This window comes from Martes martes (assembly GCF_963455335.1).
Source record: "Martes martes genome assembly, chromosome: 4".
Classification (NCBI taxonomy): domain Eukaryota; kingdom Metazoa; phylum Chordata; class Mammalia; order Carnivora; family Mustelidae; genus Martes; species Martes martes.
The window spans coordinates 177,722,021-177,737,087 of NC_137891.1; the positions used below are offsets into that span (position 1 = coordinate 177,722,021).

Genomic DNA, 15,067 nt, shown 5'->3' on the forward strand with positions numbered 1-15,067 from the left:
AGCGTGCGCGGTGGGGCGGCGCGCGGCCAGTCCTTGCTCTCTCCTCGCCTCCCGGCTCCACCCCCGCGGCGGGGTGGGCGGGACTCCAGGCGCCCCAGGGCGCAGGCGCAGACCTCATGCTAAGTGCCTTGTCTCGCGCAGTGGCCCGGGGAGCCGTGCGCTGCGCCCGCGGTTCCCCGGCGCCCGATCTTCGCGCCGCTGCCGCTGCCAACGCCGCCACCATGTCCCGGCCGCTGTCGCCGCCGCGGGCCGCTTCCGGGGCCCCGGTCCGGCCCGCCACCGTGCTGGGCACCATGGAGATGGGGCGCCGCATGGACGTGCCCGCCAGCGCCGCGGCCGTGAGCGCCTTCTTGGAGCGCGGCCATACAGAGCTGGACACGGCCTTCATGTACGGCGACGGCCAGTCCGAGAGCATCCTGGGCGGCCTGGGCCTCGGGCTGGGCGGCGGCGACTGCAGAGGTAACCCCTATCTCCCCCTGCACGGTGCGGCGCCCACCCGGCCGCGGTCACGACCAACGGTTTCGGCCCCTCCGGGGCGCTGACTGCCCCGCGGACCCCTCCCGCCTGCTCCTCAGGCCCCGTGCACGTGTCACCCCGGACAGCCAGACCGATCTTTGTCCTGACCTCCTTTCCCTCCCCTTCTCTTTCCTCTGGGAGTTGCAGTCAGGAACCGCCCCCCGCCCCCCAGTCTTACCCCGAGTTTCCTCCCCGCCTTGCTTCTTGGGGCACCTCTCTGCGGCAGCGGTCCCCAGAGCTATGCAGTAACCCCTCCAACCCTGTCAGGTGCCCCCAAATCGCCCTCCTCCCCATTGCCCTCACCGCCCATGGCTCCCTGAGTACCCTCTTCTCATCCTGGCCTTTCATCAGTCCGTAGACTTTGCTCTGTTCAGCTGGCAGTACCTGGCTCCCAGAGGGACCTGCAGCTAGGTCACGAACGAAGCTGGGGGATCGGAGTGGTATGCGGAGTGGGGAGGTTTGTTATGGGGCTATAGGAGGGAGAGTGGGTCCACCCCACCCGCAGGGAGCTTAGAGTCTAAGGAGGAAGCTTGAAGCCGGGAAGAGGAAACACTTTGGAGGGATTAAGGGGTCAGGGAGAGGCATGAGAGAAGGTTCAGAGAACACTGGAGCTGGGCCTTAAAGGACCAACAGTAGTTCGCTGGGAAGAGAATGGGACACGGCTGCATCAAAGCTGAGAGCCGGGCTGTGCAGAGCAGGTTTGGAAATGCAGCCTCTGGTATGTGCAGAGAGGGCCAGTACACAGGTGCAGCTTGAGTGGAGGATGTAGGTGCATGACAGGGACTGTCCCCCGTTAGCCTGACGCCCTTGGAAATGCCTGGCACGTGGTAGCAATATAGGAAAGTGGGGTTTGGAGCCAACGGCAAGGAAAGAATTCTTGAGATTCTTGACAGTTCTTCCGTGCCAAAAGATGCTTTTATCAAAGCCTGGGGACAGGCCTGGTGGGCAGAAAGAATACCACTGGGGCTGTGATGGGTGACTGATTATATTCTTTCAAGTTGGGAAGGTGTTTGGGACAGCACAGGACCCCAGGGTATTTTGGAAACAAGGTTTCCAGGACCTTGAGGGAGCTAGTTATTGCTGGGAAAAGGTCATGGGGCACCTGGGTGGCACAGTTGGTTAAGTCAGTTGGTTCCTTGAGCTTTGCATGTTGGGCTCTGTGCTCAGTGCGGATTCTGTTTAAGAGCCTCTCCTCCCTCAACCTCTTCCCCCTAAAATAAATAAAATAAATCTTAAAAAAAAAAAAAAAAGGAAAAGTTCATTTATTACCGTTTAGTAAAAACTCAGTCATGAGGCCCTTCAGATGTGTATTGGTCAGTCATATGCCTGGAGGATAATTACAGACATGTCTTGCAGGGGTAGAGATAAATGAGGTTTCCGAAGGAATTTTTATATGTTACGGTAGGCTTACAGGATCCTGGAGAAAGGAGGGAAGTGGTCAGACTAAGATTACCTCTTGCCTTTAGCAAAATGTTAACATCGAGGCAGCTGAGTTCCTAGAGACATGTCCCTCTGCCTGTTTCAAGGGCATGTCAGGAAATTTAATTTTTTCTTTTGCCTTTTGTCTCCCACATCTGTGGGGCCCAGTAAATGTTAATGTTCACTGTTACTCTTACTACCGTCCTCTACTTCTTCCTTTCCGCCCCTCCCGGCTCTTGTGCAGAACCCCCGTCTGGGTCCTCCTCGGATTTGGAGCTTGGCAGACGTGGAGGAAGCTGTCTGTCAGACCCATGCTTTCTAGTGAACCCGGCTGCCCCCTCCTTAATAATGGAGATTTTGTTTCTGAATTGGCTTTTCTCCTCCAGCCCGCTCTGCGGACTGAGCCAAAGTCCACAGGTTGGACTGGAGGCAAAGTTCACACCCAGAGTGCAGAGGATTTGAGAACTGTGGGGACATGGAGAAAATGTGCACAAGAAGCTGTGGGACTGGTTCTCTCCCACATCCCAAGGGGTCATGTGCCTCCCCTCTGACCTGCTGAGTTGCCTTTGCCGCATGTGAAAAGTGCACAATCCGGACAAAATGAGCCGCTCGCTTGGCAGAACACTGTTTCCTTCTCGTGGGGATTGTGTCTCGGCTGTGGGTGTGGGTGTGTGCATGTGCACGCTTCTCTGAGTCAGAAGGGGCAGGGGAGCGAGCCCAGCTTTTGCTCCTTTGGCCTCGTACCTGTCTCTCAGGTTGATCTGTGCCCGAGGCGCCCGTTGGGGCTGCTGCATCTCAGCAGAATTCTCGCCGCAGCCTCTTGCCTCCCTGTTCCCAGGCCTGCCCCCTCGAGTTCCCTCCTGAGCATAGACACAGTAAACATAGCTGACTTTGGTTGATGGGATTTGAGAAAAGCGTTAGCGGTTAGGTCTGCCACCCTTCTCTTGTCCCCTGTCCCCCCTGCTCACGGCCCCGGGCCCAGAGTCGATGCTCTTAGAACTCCAAATTGCAGGGATGGGCCTCGCGTACCGTGTGTGCCTTTCTGACTCTGCCCATCTTCCCAGGCTCAGGAATATGCTTCGTACCCTTCCCTGTTGGCCGGGTCTCATTCTTAGAGACTTAGCTCCCGGGTCATCCCCGTAGGATGCCCTCCCTCGTGTATCCAGGATGGCCACACCCTCTGTTCTGGGCTCCTTTAACACTGGGGGCCTTCCTCTGTTGTGCTTACCTTACAACTTCACCTTTAGGCTGTGAGCTCCTTGAGTGGAGGGAGCAAGTGTGCCTCCTGGCAAGGCCTGGCTCAGTGACTACTACTAGTGACTATAACAGCAGTGGACATTGAGAACTTACATATTTAATGCTCATGGTCTCCCTGTGAGGACAGTTCTGTGGCTATACCCCCATTTTACAGATGAGAGAACTGAGGCTCAGAGAACTGAAATAATTTAGACTGGGTCACCTAATAAGCCTCCTAACCATTGCACGCTCCCCTCGAAGTGAGAATCGCTACCAAGGCCAATCCCTGGGAAGGGAAGTCGCTGAAGCCTGACAGTGTCCGGGCCCAGTTGGAGACGTCCCTGAAACGGCTACAGTGCCCCCGGGTGGACCTCTTCTACCTACACGCCCCAGACCACGACACCCCTGTGGAGGAAACACTGCGTGCCTGCCACCAGCTGCACCAGGAGGTGAGGCCAGCCCCCGAGCCTCCAGGAGAGTGGAGGCACCAGGGTCATCCCAGAGCAGAGCCGGGAACAGACCCCACTCCCAGGGTCCCCACCCCCGTCCGTCTCCCCTTTGCAGTGTCCTGGGCCGCGGTGGGTTCTGACCAAGGCCTTTCCCCTGCAGGGCAAGTTCGTGGAGCTTGGCCTCTCCAACTATGCCTCCTGGGAGGTGGCCGAGATCTGCACCCTCTGCAGGAGCAACGGCTGGATCCTGCCCACTGTGTACCAGGTGAGAGCCCGGGCCGCGGGGGCCCGTCTGCGGGGCTGCTGCTGATGCGCGGTTCTCTTGGCCCTTCGCACTGCCTCCTGTGACCTCTCCATGGCAGCCTGTGGATGGCTCCCAGGGGCCGTGGGGATGACGTGCGAGCTCCTCGGCTTGGCCAGCCGGCACCTGCTGGCTCTGGGCCTGGCTCCCCTTCCTGCCCGCATGTGCTGCTCGGGCCCTTCCTTCCTGCTCCCTGGCTGTGGCCATGAGCCTGGACCAGCCTTCCCCTTCTCCCCGGTAGGGGTGAGTGCTCAGGGCTCACTTGGTGGGCTTGTCCCCTGGAAGCCTTTCCCAATGCCCCAGAGGAGCCTCCAGTACCCAAACTTCATGCATCCAGCGAGGATTTTTGAGCACCTGCTGTGATCACAGAACCCGCCTCTCTCGCTATCAGCTGTCTTCTTTCTGTGCGGGTGTACAGAAAGAAGTGTGTACTTTGACTGAAGTATAGTGACACAGTGTTATATTAGTTTCAGGTGTGTGACATATTAGTCTGTGCGATGCTCTGCTCCCCACCAGCGTGGCCACTGTAGGTCAACATGCAGGCTGTTACGATGCCGTCTACTCTGGTCCCTCTGCTCTACCTTTCATCCCTGTGCCTCACTCGATCCGTAACTGGAAGCCTGTACCTCCCACTGCCTGTCCTCCCTTTTGGGCCAACCCCCAACTCCTTCCTCCCAACAACTGGCAGTTTGTTCTCTGTGTATATGGGTCTGTTTCTGCTTTTTTGTGTTTTCATTTGTTTTATTTTTTAGATTCCATGTGTAAGTGAAACTGTATGGTATTTTTCTTTCTTTGGCTTATTTCACTTAGCATACTCTTGGTCCTTCCCTATTATAACAAAAGGCAAGATCTCCTCCCTTTTTTTTTTTTTAAGATTTTCTTTATTTATTTGACAGACTGAGATCACAATTAAGCAGAGAGGCAGGCAGAGAGAGAGGGGGAAGCAGACTCCCCGCCTGAAAGTAGAGAGCCTGATGTGGGGCTCGATCCTAGGACCCTGGGATCATGACCTGAGCCGAAGGCAGAGGCTTTAACCGACTGAGCCACCCAGGTGCCCCCTCCTTTTTTTTTAATTTAAGATTTTATTTATTTATTTGACAGAGTGAGAGAGATCATAAGTAGGCAGAGAGAGAGGGTCAAGCAGGCTCCCTACTGAGCAGGAAGCCCGATACGGGGCTCGATTCCAGGACCCTGAGATCACGAACTGAGCTGAAGGCAGAGGCTTAACCCACTGAGCCACCCAGGCACCCCTAACTCTTGGTTTTGACTCAGGTCTGATTTTGGGGTTGTGACATTAAGGTCCATGCTCCGCATGAAGTCTGCTTGAGTTTCTCCCTCTCCCTCTGCTCTTCCCCCTCCCGCTCACATATGTGCTCTCTTTCTCTCTAATAAATAGATAAATCTTTTTTTAAAAAAGATTTTATTTATTTATTTGTCAGAGAGAGAGAGAGAGAGCACAAACTGGGAGAAGCAGGCTTCCCGCTGAGCAAGGAATCCGATGCAGGACTCAATCCCAGGACCCTGCGATCATGACCTGAGCCAAAGGCAGCTGCTTAACCAACTGAGCCACCCAGACGCCCCAATAAATAAATCTTTAAAAAAATAAATAAAAGGATAGCCACATGCAGAAGAATGAAACTGGACCGTTTCTTTACACCACACACACAAAATAGACTCCAAATGGATGAAAGACCGAAATGTGAGATAGGGATCTATCCAAATCCTAGAGGAGAACACGGGCAGCAACCTCTGTGACCTTGGCCACAGCAACTTCTTTGTAGACATGTGTCCAAAGGCAAGGGAAACAAAGGCAGAAATGAACCACTGGGACTTTGTCAAGATAAAAAGCTTTTGTACAGCAAAGGAAACAGCAAAACCAAAAGGCAGCTGACAGAACGGGAGAAGATAGTCGCAAATGTCTTAGCAGATAAAGGGCTAGTATCCAAAATCAATAAAGAGCTTATCAAACTCAACACCCAAAGAACAAATAATCCAATCAAGAAATGGGCAGAGGACATGAACAGACATTTCTGCAAAGAAGATATCCAGATGGCCAACAGACACATGAAAAAGTGCTCCACATCACTCGGCGTCAGGGAAATACAAATCAAAACCACAGTGAGATACCACCTCACACCAGTCAGAGTGGCTAAAATTAACAAGTCAGGAAACCACAGATGTTGGCGAGGATGTGGAGAAAGGGGAACCCTCCTACACTGTTGGTGGGAATGCAAGCTGGTGCAGCCTCTCTGGAAAACAGCATGGAGGTTCCTCAAAAAGTTAAAAATAGAGCTACCCTCTGACCCAGCACTCACACTACTGGGTATTTACCCTAAAGATACAAATGTAGTGGGGCGCCTGGGTGGCTCAGTGCATTAAAGCCTCTGCCTTCGGCTCGGGTCATGATCCCACAGTCCTGGGATTGAGCCCCACATCAGGCTCTCTGTTCAGCGGGGAGCCTGCCTCCCTCTCTCTCTGCCTGCCTCTCTGCCTAACTTGTGATCACCGTCTGTCAAATAAATAAAATCTTAAAAAAAAAAAAAAAGATACAAACATAGTGATCCAAAGGGGCAGGTGCACCTGAATGCTTATAGCCACAGTGTCCACAATAGCCAAACTATGGGAAGAGCCCAGATGTCCATCAACAGATGAATGGATAAGGAAGATGTGGTATATATACAATGGAATACTATACAGCCGTTGAAAAAAAATGAGATCTTGCCATTTGCAACAAAGTGGATGGAAGTAGAGGATATTATGCTAAGTGAAGTAGATCAGAGAAAGACATTGTACTATCATCTCACTCATGTGGAATTTAAAAAAACAAGGATCATAGGGGAAGAGAGGAAAAAATAAAACAGGACAAAATCAGAGATGGAGACAAAGCGTAAGAGACTCAATCACAGGAAATAAACAGGGTTGCAGGGGTGGGGGGACAGGGTAACTGGGGAATGGGCATGAAGGAGGGCTCGTGGGGTCATGAGCACTGGGTGTTATATAAGACTGATGAATCACTGACCTCTACCTCTGAAATGAGTAATACATTATAAGTTAATTGAATTTAAATTAAAAAAAAAAAAAGCTGCGGGGTTCCTTCCCTTGACACTAGCGACCTCCTACCCACAGGGAATGTACAACGCTACCACCCGGCAGGTGGAAACGGAGCTCTTCCCCTGCCTCAGGCGCTTCGGACTGAGGTTCTACGCCTACAACCCTTTGGCTGGTAGGGGCTGCTGGGGGGGTGGGCAGGCTCCCCCTGGGGTGGGAGGCCATTCCTGGCCTGTCTCTGCCTCTTGCTGACACCAGAGATGCCCGGCCCAGGGCCTGGGAAGCAGGGAGGGCTTTGAAGAGAGGCTGGGCCGTGTCCTCCATCCCTCCTGGGTTCCCCCCAACACCCCCACCAGTCCAGAACAGCCTCTGGGAGCAGGGTGGGCCCTTGGCTCTGATGGTGGTCTCCCCGCAGGGGGCCTGCTGACCGGCAAGTACAAGTATGAGGACAAGGACGGGAAACAGCCTGTGGGCCGCTTCTTCGGGAATAACTGGGCTGAGACCTACAGGAATCGGTGAGCTGGGGATGGGCTGTGTCAGGATGGGTGGGGTGCAGGGTCCCCTTTATCTGACTTGGAGAAATTCTAGGAGGTTTTCCTGGCTTCCAAGTCTTCCCTGTTGTCTGGACCCGTGTCTCTTGATTCCTGCAGAAATTACCAAACTCTGCTGGGTTTCTTGTTTTCTTGGGAGCTCTGTGAGCAAACGGTGACCCCTAGGTCTTATACTGGGTCTTCCAAGGCCTAGCACTTCCCTGAGGACTGCTTACCCCTTGCCAGGAGGGAAAGAGGGAGCCCTGGATCCATGCTTAGGAGGCCTGGGGCTGAGGGCTGCCCCTGACCCCCCCACCCCAAAGGTAACTAATACTAGTTACCTTTGCTCCACCAGGTAAAGTAAGGGCAGGCAGTTCTGAAGAACTCATAAAGAGGCTACAGATGTCTGAGGTGTTTGGTGAGGCCCCTCTAGCCGCCTCCTGCGCCCAGTGGCTCTGCTGCCCCGTCAAGCCCGCCCGCTGCTGGAAGAGCACGGGGCCCTCCTCTCCGTGGTGTTGGGTAGACACGGCTGCTGTGCTTGGCTTTGTGGCTGTAGCCCCAGTGTGACCCCAGGTTATTAACCCTTGTGCCACCCCCTTCACCCGCCCAGCTTCTGGAAGGAGCATCACTTCGAGGCCATCGCCTTGGTGGAGAAGGCCCTGCAGGCCGCGTACGGCAGCAGCGCTCCCAGCATGACCTCGGCCGCCCTCCGGTGGCTGTACCACCACTCCCAGCTGCAGGTGAGCCGGCTGCCCCTTGTGGCAGAGCCAGAATTACCTGTAGGTGATTTCTAAGTCATGTGTTCTTTTTTTTTTTGCCCCCCAAGGTTTGATTTGGGGGCGCCTGGCTGGTTCAGTTAGTGAAGCATGTAAAAAGACTTTATTTAGTTATTTGTCAGAGAGAGAGCGTGAGCACGAGCAGGAGGGAGGGGGAAGAGGGAGAAGCAGGCTGAGCAGGGACCCCCCCCCCCGCCCCCGCCCTGCGTTGCGGGACTAGATCCCAGGATTGTGTCCTGAGCTAAAGGCAGACACTTAATTGACTGAGCCACCCAGGTGTCCCAGCATGTGATTCTTGATCTTAGGGTTGTGAGGTCAAGCCCCATGTTGGGCATGGAGCCCGTTTTTTGTTTTTTAGTTTTAAGATTTTATTTTATTATTTTTTTTTAAGATTTTATTTATTTATTTGACAGACAGATCACAAGTAGGCATAGAGGCAGGCAGAGAGAGAAGGGAGGAAGCAGGCACCCCGCTGAGCAGAGAGCCCGATGCGGGGCTCCATCCCAGAACCCTGGGATCATGACCTGAGCCGAAGGCAGCGGCTTTAACCCACTGAGCCACCCAGGCACCCCTTAAGATTTTATTTTTAAGTAATCTCCACCCCCAGTGTGGGGCTCAAACTCACAACCCCGAGACCGAGAGTCATGTGCTGCACCGACTGAGCCATCCAGGAGCCCCACCTAAGCAGTTTTTCCCGGTGAGAGAGCTGGTGAGCAGCTGTTCCATTGTCCTGAGCAGCTGTCTGAGCGCCAGGCCCCGGATGAGGGCTTCACATACGTGTACTTAGTTACTCGTCTGGCCCTACGAAGTGCCGTCCCCTCAGTTTTACAGATGAGGAAATGGGTTCACACAGCTGTGCAGGGGGTAGAAAATCTCTCAAACCTCATTAGCCTCTCGCACTCTTTGGTGGGAGCGGGGGCTCCCTGTCTCTGTTTGGCTAAAACCCTTCTCGTGCATCAGCCTGACGTACAGCGTTTAACGTGCCTAGAGTAGTTTCCCACAAAACGGGGCTAAGTGCCTGGCCTTCCTCTTCCCCGTAACCACGCTGAGGATAGAGAAGACCGAGTCACGGGGAGGCGGAATGACTGAGCCCGGGGTACCCAGCTGAGTGGCCGAGCTGGGCTCTGAGCCCGGGTCTGTCTGAGGACGAGCGGAGAGACAGCGGGGTTTGGAGTCACATCGTTAAAATCAGTGAGGGCGTCGGGCTCCTTATGGAACTCTATTCAGTGTAAATAAACATCCGTGCCCGGGTCCCGGCAGGGGCAGGGCGGGGAGGGCGGGCGTGTGGCTGGAGTCACAGCTGGCTGTCTCCCCTTGCAGGGCGCCCACAGGGACGCGGTCATCCTGGGCATGTCCAGCGTGGAGCAGCTGGCACAGAACTTGGCGGCGACCGAGGAGGGGCCCCTGGAGCCGGCCGTGGTGCAGGCCTTCGACCGAGCCTGGCACCTGGTCGCCCACGAATGTCCCAACTACTTCCGCTAGGGCCAATCCTGGCTCAAGCTGCCAAAGGTTTCTCTCTTTTCCATCACCTGTTCTATCCTCTCATCCTGACCAGTCTGCCTTAAGTTGATTTAACATGGTCTTTTTTGATTGTCTGACTCGATGCAATATTTTTCTAGATCCCTCTCCTGGCTCCCGGTTGCCTTCGCTTCCCAGTCTAAAGGCTGGGGCTGTGGTCCGCTTGGGCAGTTCCTGTCGGAATAAAGCAGGCACTTGCCCGGGCTGTGGCCTAGGCCCCAAGGAAACCCCACGAACCTGTCTCCTTTACTGTCTGCAGCCTGTTTTCGTCCTACCTGAGGGCTTCCTGCCAACAGGGCAGAACCACGAGCTAGAGTCTCCAGAGGGCAAGGGTAGAGCACACGCTGCCCTCAGGAGGCTCTCTCCTGCCTTCTGTCCTGAATCCAGCCTGAGTTGTCAACAGCAGGGCTGCGGTGGCCCTCGCTCGGCTGTGCACAGGGGCAGACAAGCAGGCCGTGCACCCTGAAGGGTCCTTTCTCTTACTCAGAATCAGCTCAGGAGATAGAGGCACTTAGAACTAGAATCCTTGCGGCCAAAACCTCCCAGGGTGCTCCTGGCACTTCCTGAGACGCAGCGTGACATTTTTAACAGACTCTCAATTTCAGCAGTGGCTTTACTCTTGTCCTGGTGAAAGATTCCTGTCTCCCTGTCATCCGTCGGACTCTCAGCCTTTCCCTGGGCCTCCTGCTGTTGGAGTTGGAGTGTGGCATGGGCAGCCAGGGTCCCCATTTCCTTTGGCAAACCCCTACTCCAAGCAGGGGCACCTGACACTGGGGAAGAAAAATCCCCAGGTCTGATGGTTGCTTCCCAGTGCAGAAAAATCAGTCTAGCCCTGGGTGGGAGGGTGGGTGTGGGCCAAGTAGCCGAAGTCAGTACTTGGGGCTTGCTTATCTGGAAGTGAGGAAGGGGGCTCAGCTTGGAAATGCCAGACCAAACCACCAATCAGAAACACTCTTTTCTTCTAACAAATGTCCCATTTGCTGTCTAGAGGGAGACACCTTGCAGACAAAATTGTATTCTCTACAAAAGCAGTTACCCTCTCTTGTCGTCATCCACAATAAAATGCCCTAAGCAGGATGGTATATCGGTTACCATTGTACAGTTAGCTCTCCTAGAATCAAATTGCTTAAAATGACAGAGTCCCCAAATTTAGATTAAAGATTCAGTGCAATCCCTATCAAAAGTCCAACTGGTTTTTTGTTTTATCTTTTTTTAAACAGAAATTCATAAACAAATCCTAAAATTCATATGGAAATTTAAGGGACACAGAATAGATATAATCTTGAAGGAGAAGACTAAGTTCTCTGGTTTTTTATTTCAAAACTTACCAAAAGCTACAGTAATAAAGAGAGTGTGGTAGTGGCATGAGGGGAGACATAAAAATCAATGAAATAGAACCGAGAGTCCTGAAATAAACCTTTATATGTACTTTCAGTTGATTTTAGAGAAATGTGTCAAGACAATTCAATAGGAAAAGAATAGTTTTCAACAAGTAAAGCTGGGACAACTGGATATCCCCATGCAAAAGAATGAAGTTGATCCCCTTCCTCACACCAACCACACTCACACAAAATGAACTCTAGGATTGTAGACCTAATATAAAAGCTAAAACTGTAAAGCTCTGAAAATGTAGGAGTAAATCTTCATGACCTTGGGTTAGACAATGGATCTTTGATGACAGCAAAAGCACCAGCAACAGAAGACAAAAAAGAATTAGACATTATGAGAATTTAAAATATGTGTGTTTGAACGGATACCATCAAGAAAGTGAAAAGGCTGGGGGTGCCTGGGTGGTTCAGTCAGTTAGGCATCTACCTTCAGCTCAGGTCCTGATCCCAGGGTCCTAGGATCAAGTCCCACATTGGGCTCCTTGCTCGGTGAGGAGCCTGCTTCTCCCTCTGCCTGCTGCTCCCACTGCTTGTGCGCGCTCTCTCTCTCTCTCTCTCTCTCTGACAAATAAATAAATAAAATCTTGTGGAAAAAAATGAAAAAGCGACCTACAGAATGGGGAAAATATTTTGCAAATCACACATCTCATAAGAAACTTCTATCTTTCAGAACTCTTACAACTAATGATGAAAGATAGAAAACCCAATTTAAGGGGCACTTGGGTGGCTCAGTGGGTTAAGCCTCTGCCTTCAGCTCAGGTCATGATCTCAGGGTCCTGGGATCAAGCCCTGCATCGGGCTCTCTGCTCCAGCAGGGAGCCTGCTTCCCCCTCTCTCTCTCTCTGCCCACTTGTGATCTCTGTCAAATCAATCAATCAATAAATAAATAATCTCAAGAAAACCCAATTTAAGAAACAGGCAAAGAGTATCTAAATAAACCTTTCTCTGGAGAAGATATACACAGGGCCAATAAACACATGAAAAGCTGTTCAACATCATTATCCATTAGAGAAAGTAAATCAAAACCACAGTGATACCACTTTACACCCCGCCGGGATGGCTGAAGTAAAAAATAGACAGTAACAAGTGTTGACAAGGATGTGGAGAATTTGGAATCTCCTACACTGCTCGTGGGAATGTAAAATGGTGCAGGCACTCTGGAAAGCAGTCTGGCGGTTCCTCAAAAGATAAGACCTAGAGTTACCGTTTGACCGGGCAACTCCATCCTTAGGTACACACCCAAGAGAAGGGAAAACATCACACACAAATTTATATGCGGATGTTCATCGTAGCAATAGCCAAAAAGTGGCAGCAGCCCGATGTCCATCCGCTGACGAATGGATAAATAAAAGGTGGCCTATCCAATACGGTGGAATAGCAATAAAAAAGAGCAAGGTAGAGAAACATCTACCGTGTGGACAAGCTTTGGAAACAATGCTATGTGGGAGAAGCCAGTGACAGAAGACCTAGTTGATGCTTTGGTTTACATGAAACATCTGGAACAGGCAAATCGACTAGAGACAGAAAGTGGATTAGTGGTTGCCAAGGGCTGGAAGGGTGTTGGAGGAAATGGAGAGTGGCTGCTAATGGTGGCTAATCTCGTAGGGGGTGATGGAAAACTCTAGAACTCTGATGGTTGTACAACTCCAAATACACTAAAAAACATTGACTTGGACGCTTCATGTAATGTGCAAATTATGTCTCAGTGGGGAACGCTCATCTGCTCCCCATTGTCTGAGAAGGGACCTTAAAGCCGGAGATGGCATCACCTGAAGTCCAATGCACCCACACATCTGGCGGTTGATGGTGATCACCCGCGGGAATGCCAGCTGCTGTGGTCAAATGTAGACTTACGTGTGATGCCTCTACGTAGCCTGGATTTCCTCAAAGTGTGGAGCTAGCTTCTGAGGGCAAGCATCCCAAGAAAACCAGGCAGGAGCCATAATGCCCGATATGTCCCATCTTTGGAAAATCCACAGCAACACTCTTGGCTCATGGGATAAGCATCAATGTTCTGTTGTAGAGAAGAATGTGAGAGAACAAATGCTCATCTTTGGAAGACAACCTCTGCCACGGGGAGCGATAGTCCTGAGTGGTCAAGAAGATGCACCTTTGGACTGGCCAGGAGACCTTCAGCCCCGAGTACCCTGTTTGGGATGCGTCCTCTAGGTCATGTTCCATCTGTTAGAACTCTGAGGTAGTGGATCTCACACAGATTTCATGGTTACTGGGATTCAGCCATTTCGTATCTACTGAGCTTTTTTAAAAGACAGAGGAAGAGAGTTAGATCTGGAAAACAGCACAAACTTAACTTCAGGGCACCTGGGTGGCTCAGTGGGTTAAGCCTCTGCCTTCGGCTCAGGTCATGATCTCGGGGTCCTGGGATCGAGTCCCATATCGGGCTCTCTGCTCAGCAGGGAGCCTGCTTCCTCCTCTCTCTGTGCCTGCCTCTCTGCCTACTTGTGATCTCTCTCTGTCAACTAAATGAATAAAATCTTTAAAAAAAAAAAAAACTTCAAACAAAGGAAATTGGCCTGTGGTGTATGAAAGTCTGGAGAATGACGTGGAACAGATTTTGTGTACTCAAATTAACGTGGCAGAAAGGTGACTACTGAAGCTAGAGGCTCGAGGGAGGGCATCTGTACTGATATACTTGCTCACGTCCCACTCTGGTCTGCTTGTTAGCATCACTAGTGTCGAATGTGGGGGTGAACATGATCAGTGGTTCAAATTTGCATTCTGAATACCTTTCAGAAGCCACGAAGAAGTGGGGAATATGAGGTTCCATACTACATATGACAAAGTACATGTTTTCCATAGATTTTTAATTTAACAGGACGATTTTTTAAAAAGATTTTATTTTTCATGTATTTGAGAGAGCGGGAGCATGAGCAGGAGGAAGGACAGAGGGACATACAGACTCCCCGCTGAATGAGGAGCCCTACGTGGAGCTCGATCCCAGGGCCCTGGGATCATGACCTGAGCCAAGGCAGATGCTTAACCGACTGAACGACCCAGGTGCCCCAGGACTATTTTTAACTTGACACTGTGGTGCATCAAAATTTGTGTGTGCTCATTGCAAAAACATTTCCATCTTTGATGCTGAACTTACTAACTGGATTTAACATAGCTTTCACAGGGCACCCGGGTAGCTCAGTCAAACATCCGACTCTTGGGGTGCCTGGGTGGCTCAGTGGGTTAAGTGTCTGCCTTCGACTCAAGTCATGATCCCAGGGGCTGGGATGGAGCCCGGCACTGGGCTCCCTGCTCATAAGAGAGCTTGCTTCTCCCTCTCCTTCTGCCTGATGCTTCCGCTGCTTGTTCTCTCTGTCAAATAAGTAAATAAAATCTTTTAAAATTAAATAAATAAATAAACAGATGTCTGATTCATGATCTCTGCTCAGATCTTGATCTCAGGGTTGTGAGCTCAAGTCCCACGTTGGGCATGGAGCCTACTTAATTAATTAATTAAATTCACAAGAGTCCCACATGTTTTACCTTTGGCAAGATGAACTTCCAAGAGGGGTACCTGGGTAGCTCAGTCAGTTAAGCTCAGGTCATCATTCCAGGGTCCTGGGATCAAGGTCTTCATCAGGCTCCCTGCTCAGTGGGGAGTCTGTTTCTCCCTCTCTCTCTGCCTGCTCCTTCCCCTGCTTGTGCACTTTCTCAAATCAATAAGATAAAATAAAACAAAAGGATGAACTTCCAAGAGCTTTACTTTGATTGCATGAAGTGGATGGAAGAAAAGTTGAATGATTATTGGAATTAACTGATTTTCTATTTGAAGTGTCTGGCACTGATAGAAACTGGCATGAGTGTCTATTTGTGAAATGTTTCTGTTATTGATACCAACCCACCAACAGCTACTGCTTGACTCTTGACACGC

The 15,067-nt window shown here is 51.5% G+C and overlaps 1 protein-coding gene across 2 annotated transcripts; it reads left to right on the forward strand.

Moving 5' to 3' along the window:
- Positions 1–65: 65 nt before the first annotated feature.
- AKR7A2 (aldo-keto reductase family 7 member A2) lies at positions 66–10,969 on the forward strand. 2 transcript variants are annotated; one of them, XM_080800012.1, is made up of 8 exons: positions 86–459; positions 3,433–3,620; positions 3,781–3,885; positions 7,048–7,144; positions 7,385–7,484; positions 8,110–8,239; positions 9,596–9,784; positions 9,895–10,969. In XM_080800012.1, the coding sequence occupies exons 1-7, from the start codon at positions 117–119 to the stop codon at positions 9,755–9,757; spliced, it is 1,125 nt and encodes a 374-aa protein (XP_080656138.1). In that variant the 5' UTR covers positions 86–116; the 3' UTR covers positions 9,758–9,784; positions 9,895–10,969. The 2 variants fall into 2 exon arrangements, with proteins under 2 accessions (XP_080656137.1, XP_080656138.1); XM_080800011.1 differs by lacking the exon at positions 9,895–10,969 and having other exon boundaries at positions 66–459; positions 9,596–9,873.
- The last annotated feature ends 4,098 nt before the right edge of the window (positions 10,970–15,067 follow it).

What these genes read in the sequence shown, in the direction of transcription:
- AKR7A2 (XM_080800011.1), top strand. Translation starts at nt 117, where the DNA reads ATGCTAAGTGCCTTGTCTCGCGCAGTGGCCCGGGGAGCCGTGCGCTGC. An exon ending in CGCCTACAACCCTTTGGCTG is followed by an intron (nt 7,145 to 7,384) that starts GTAGGGGCTGCT and finishes GTCTCCCCGCAG; the next exon opens with GGGGCCTGCTGACCGGCAAG. An exon ending in ACCACCACTCCCAGCTGCAG is followed by an intron (nt 8,240 to 9,595) that starts GTGAGCCGGCTG and finishes CTCCCCTTGCAG; the next exon opens with GGCGCCCACAGGGACGCGGT.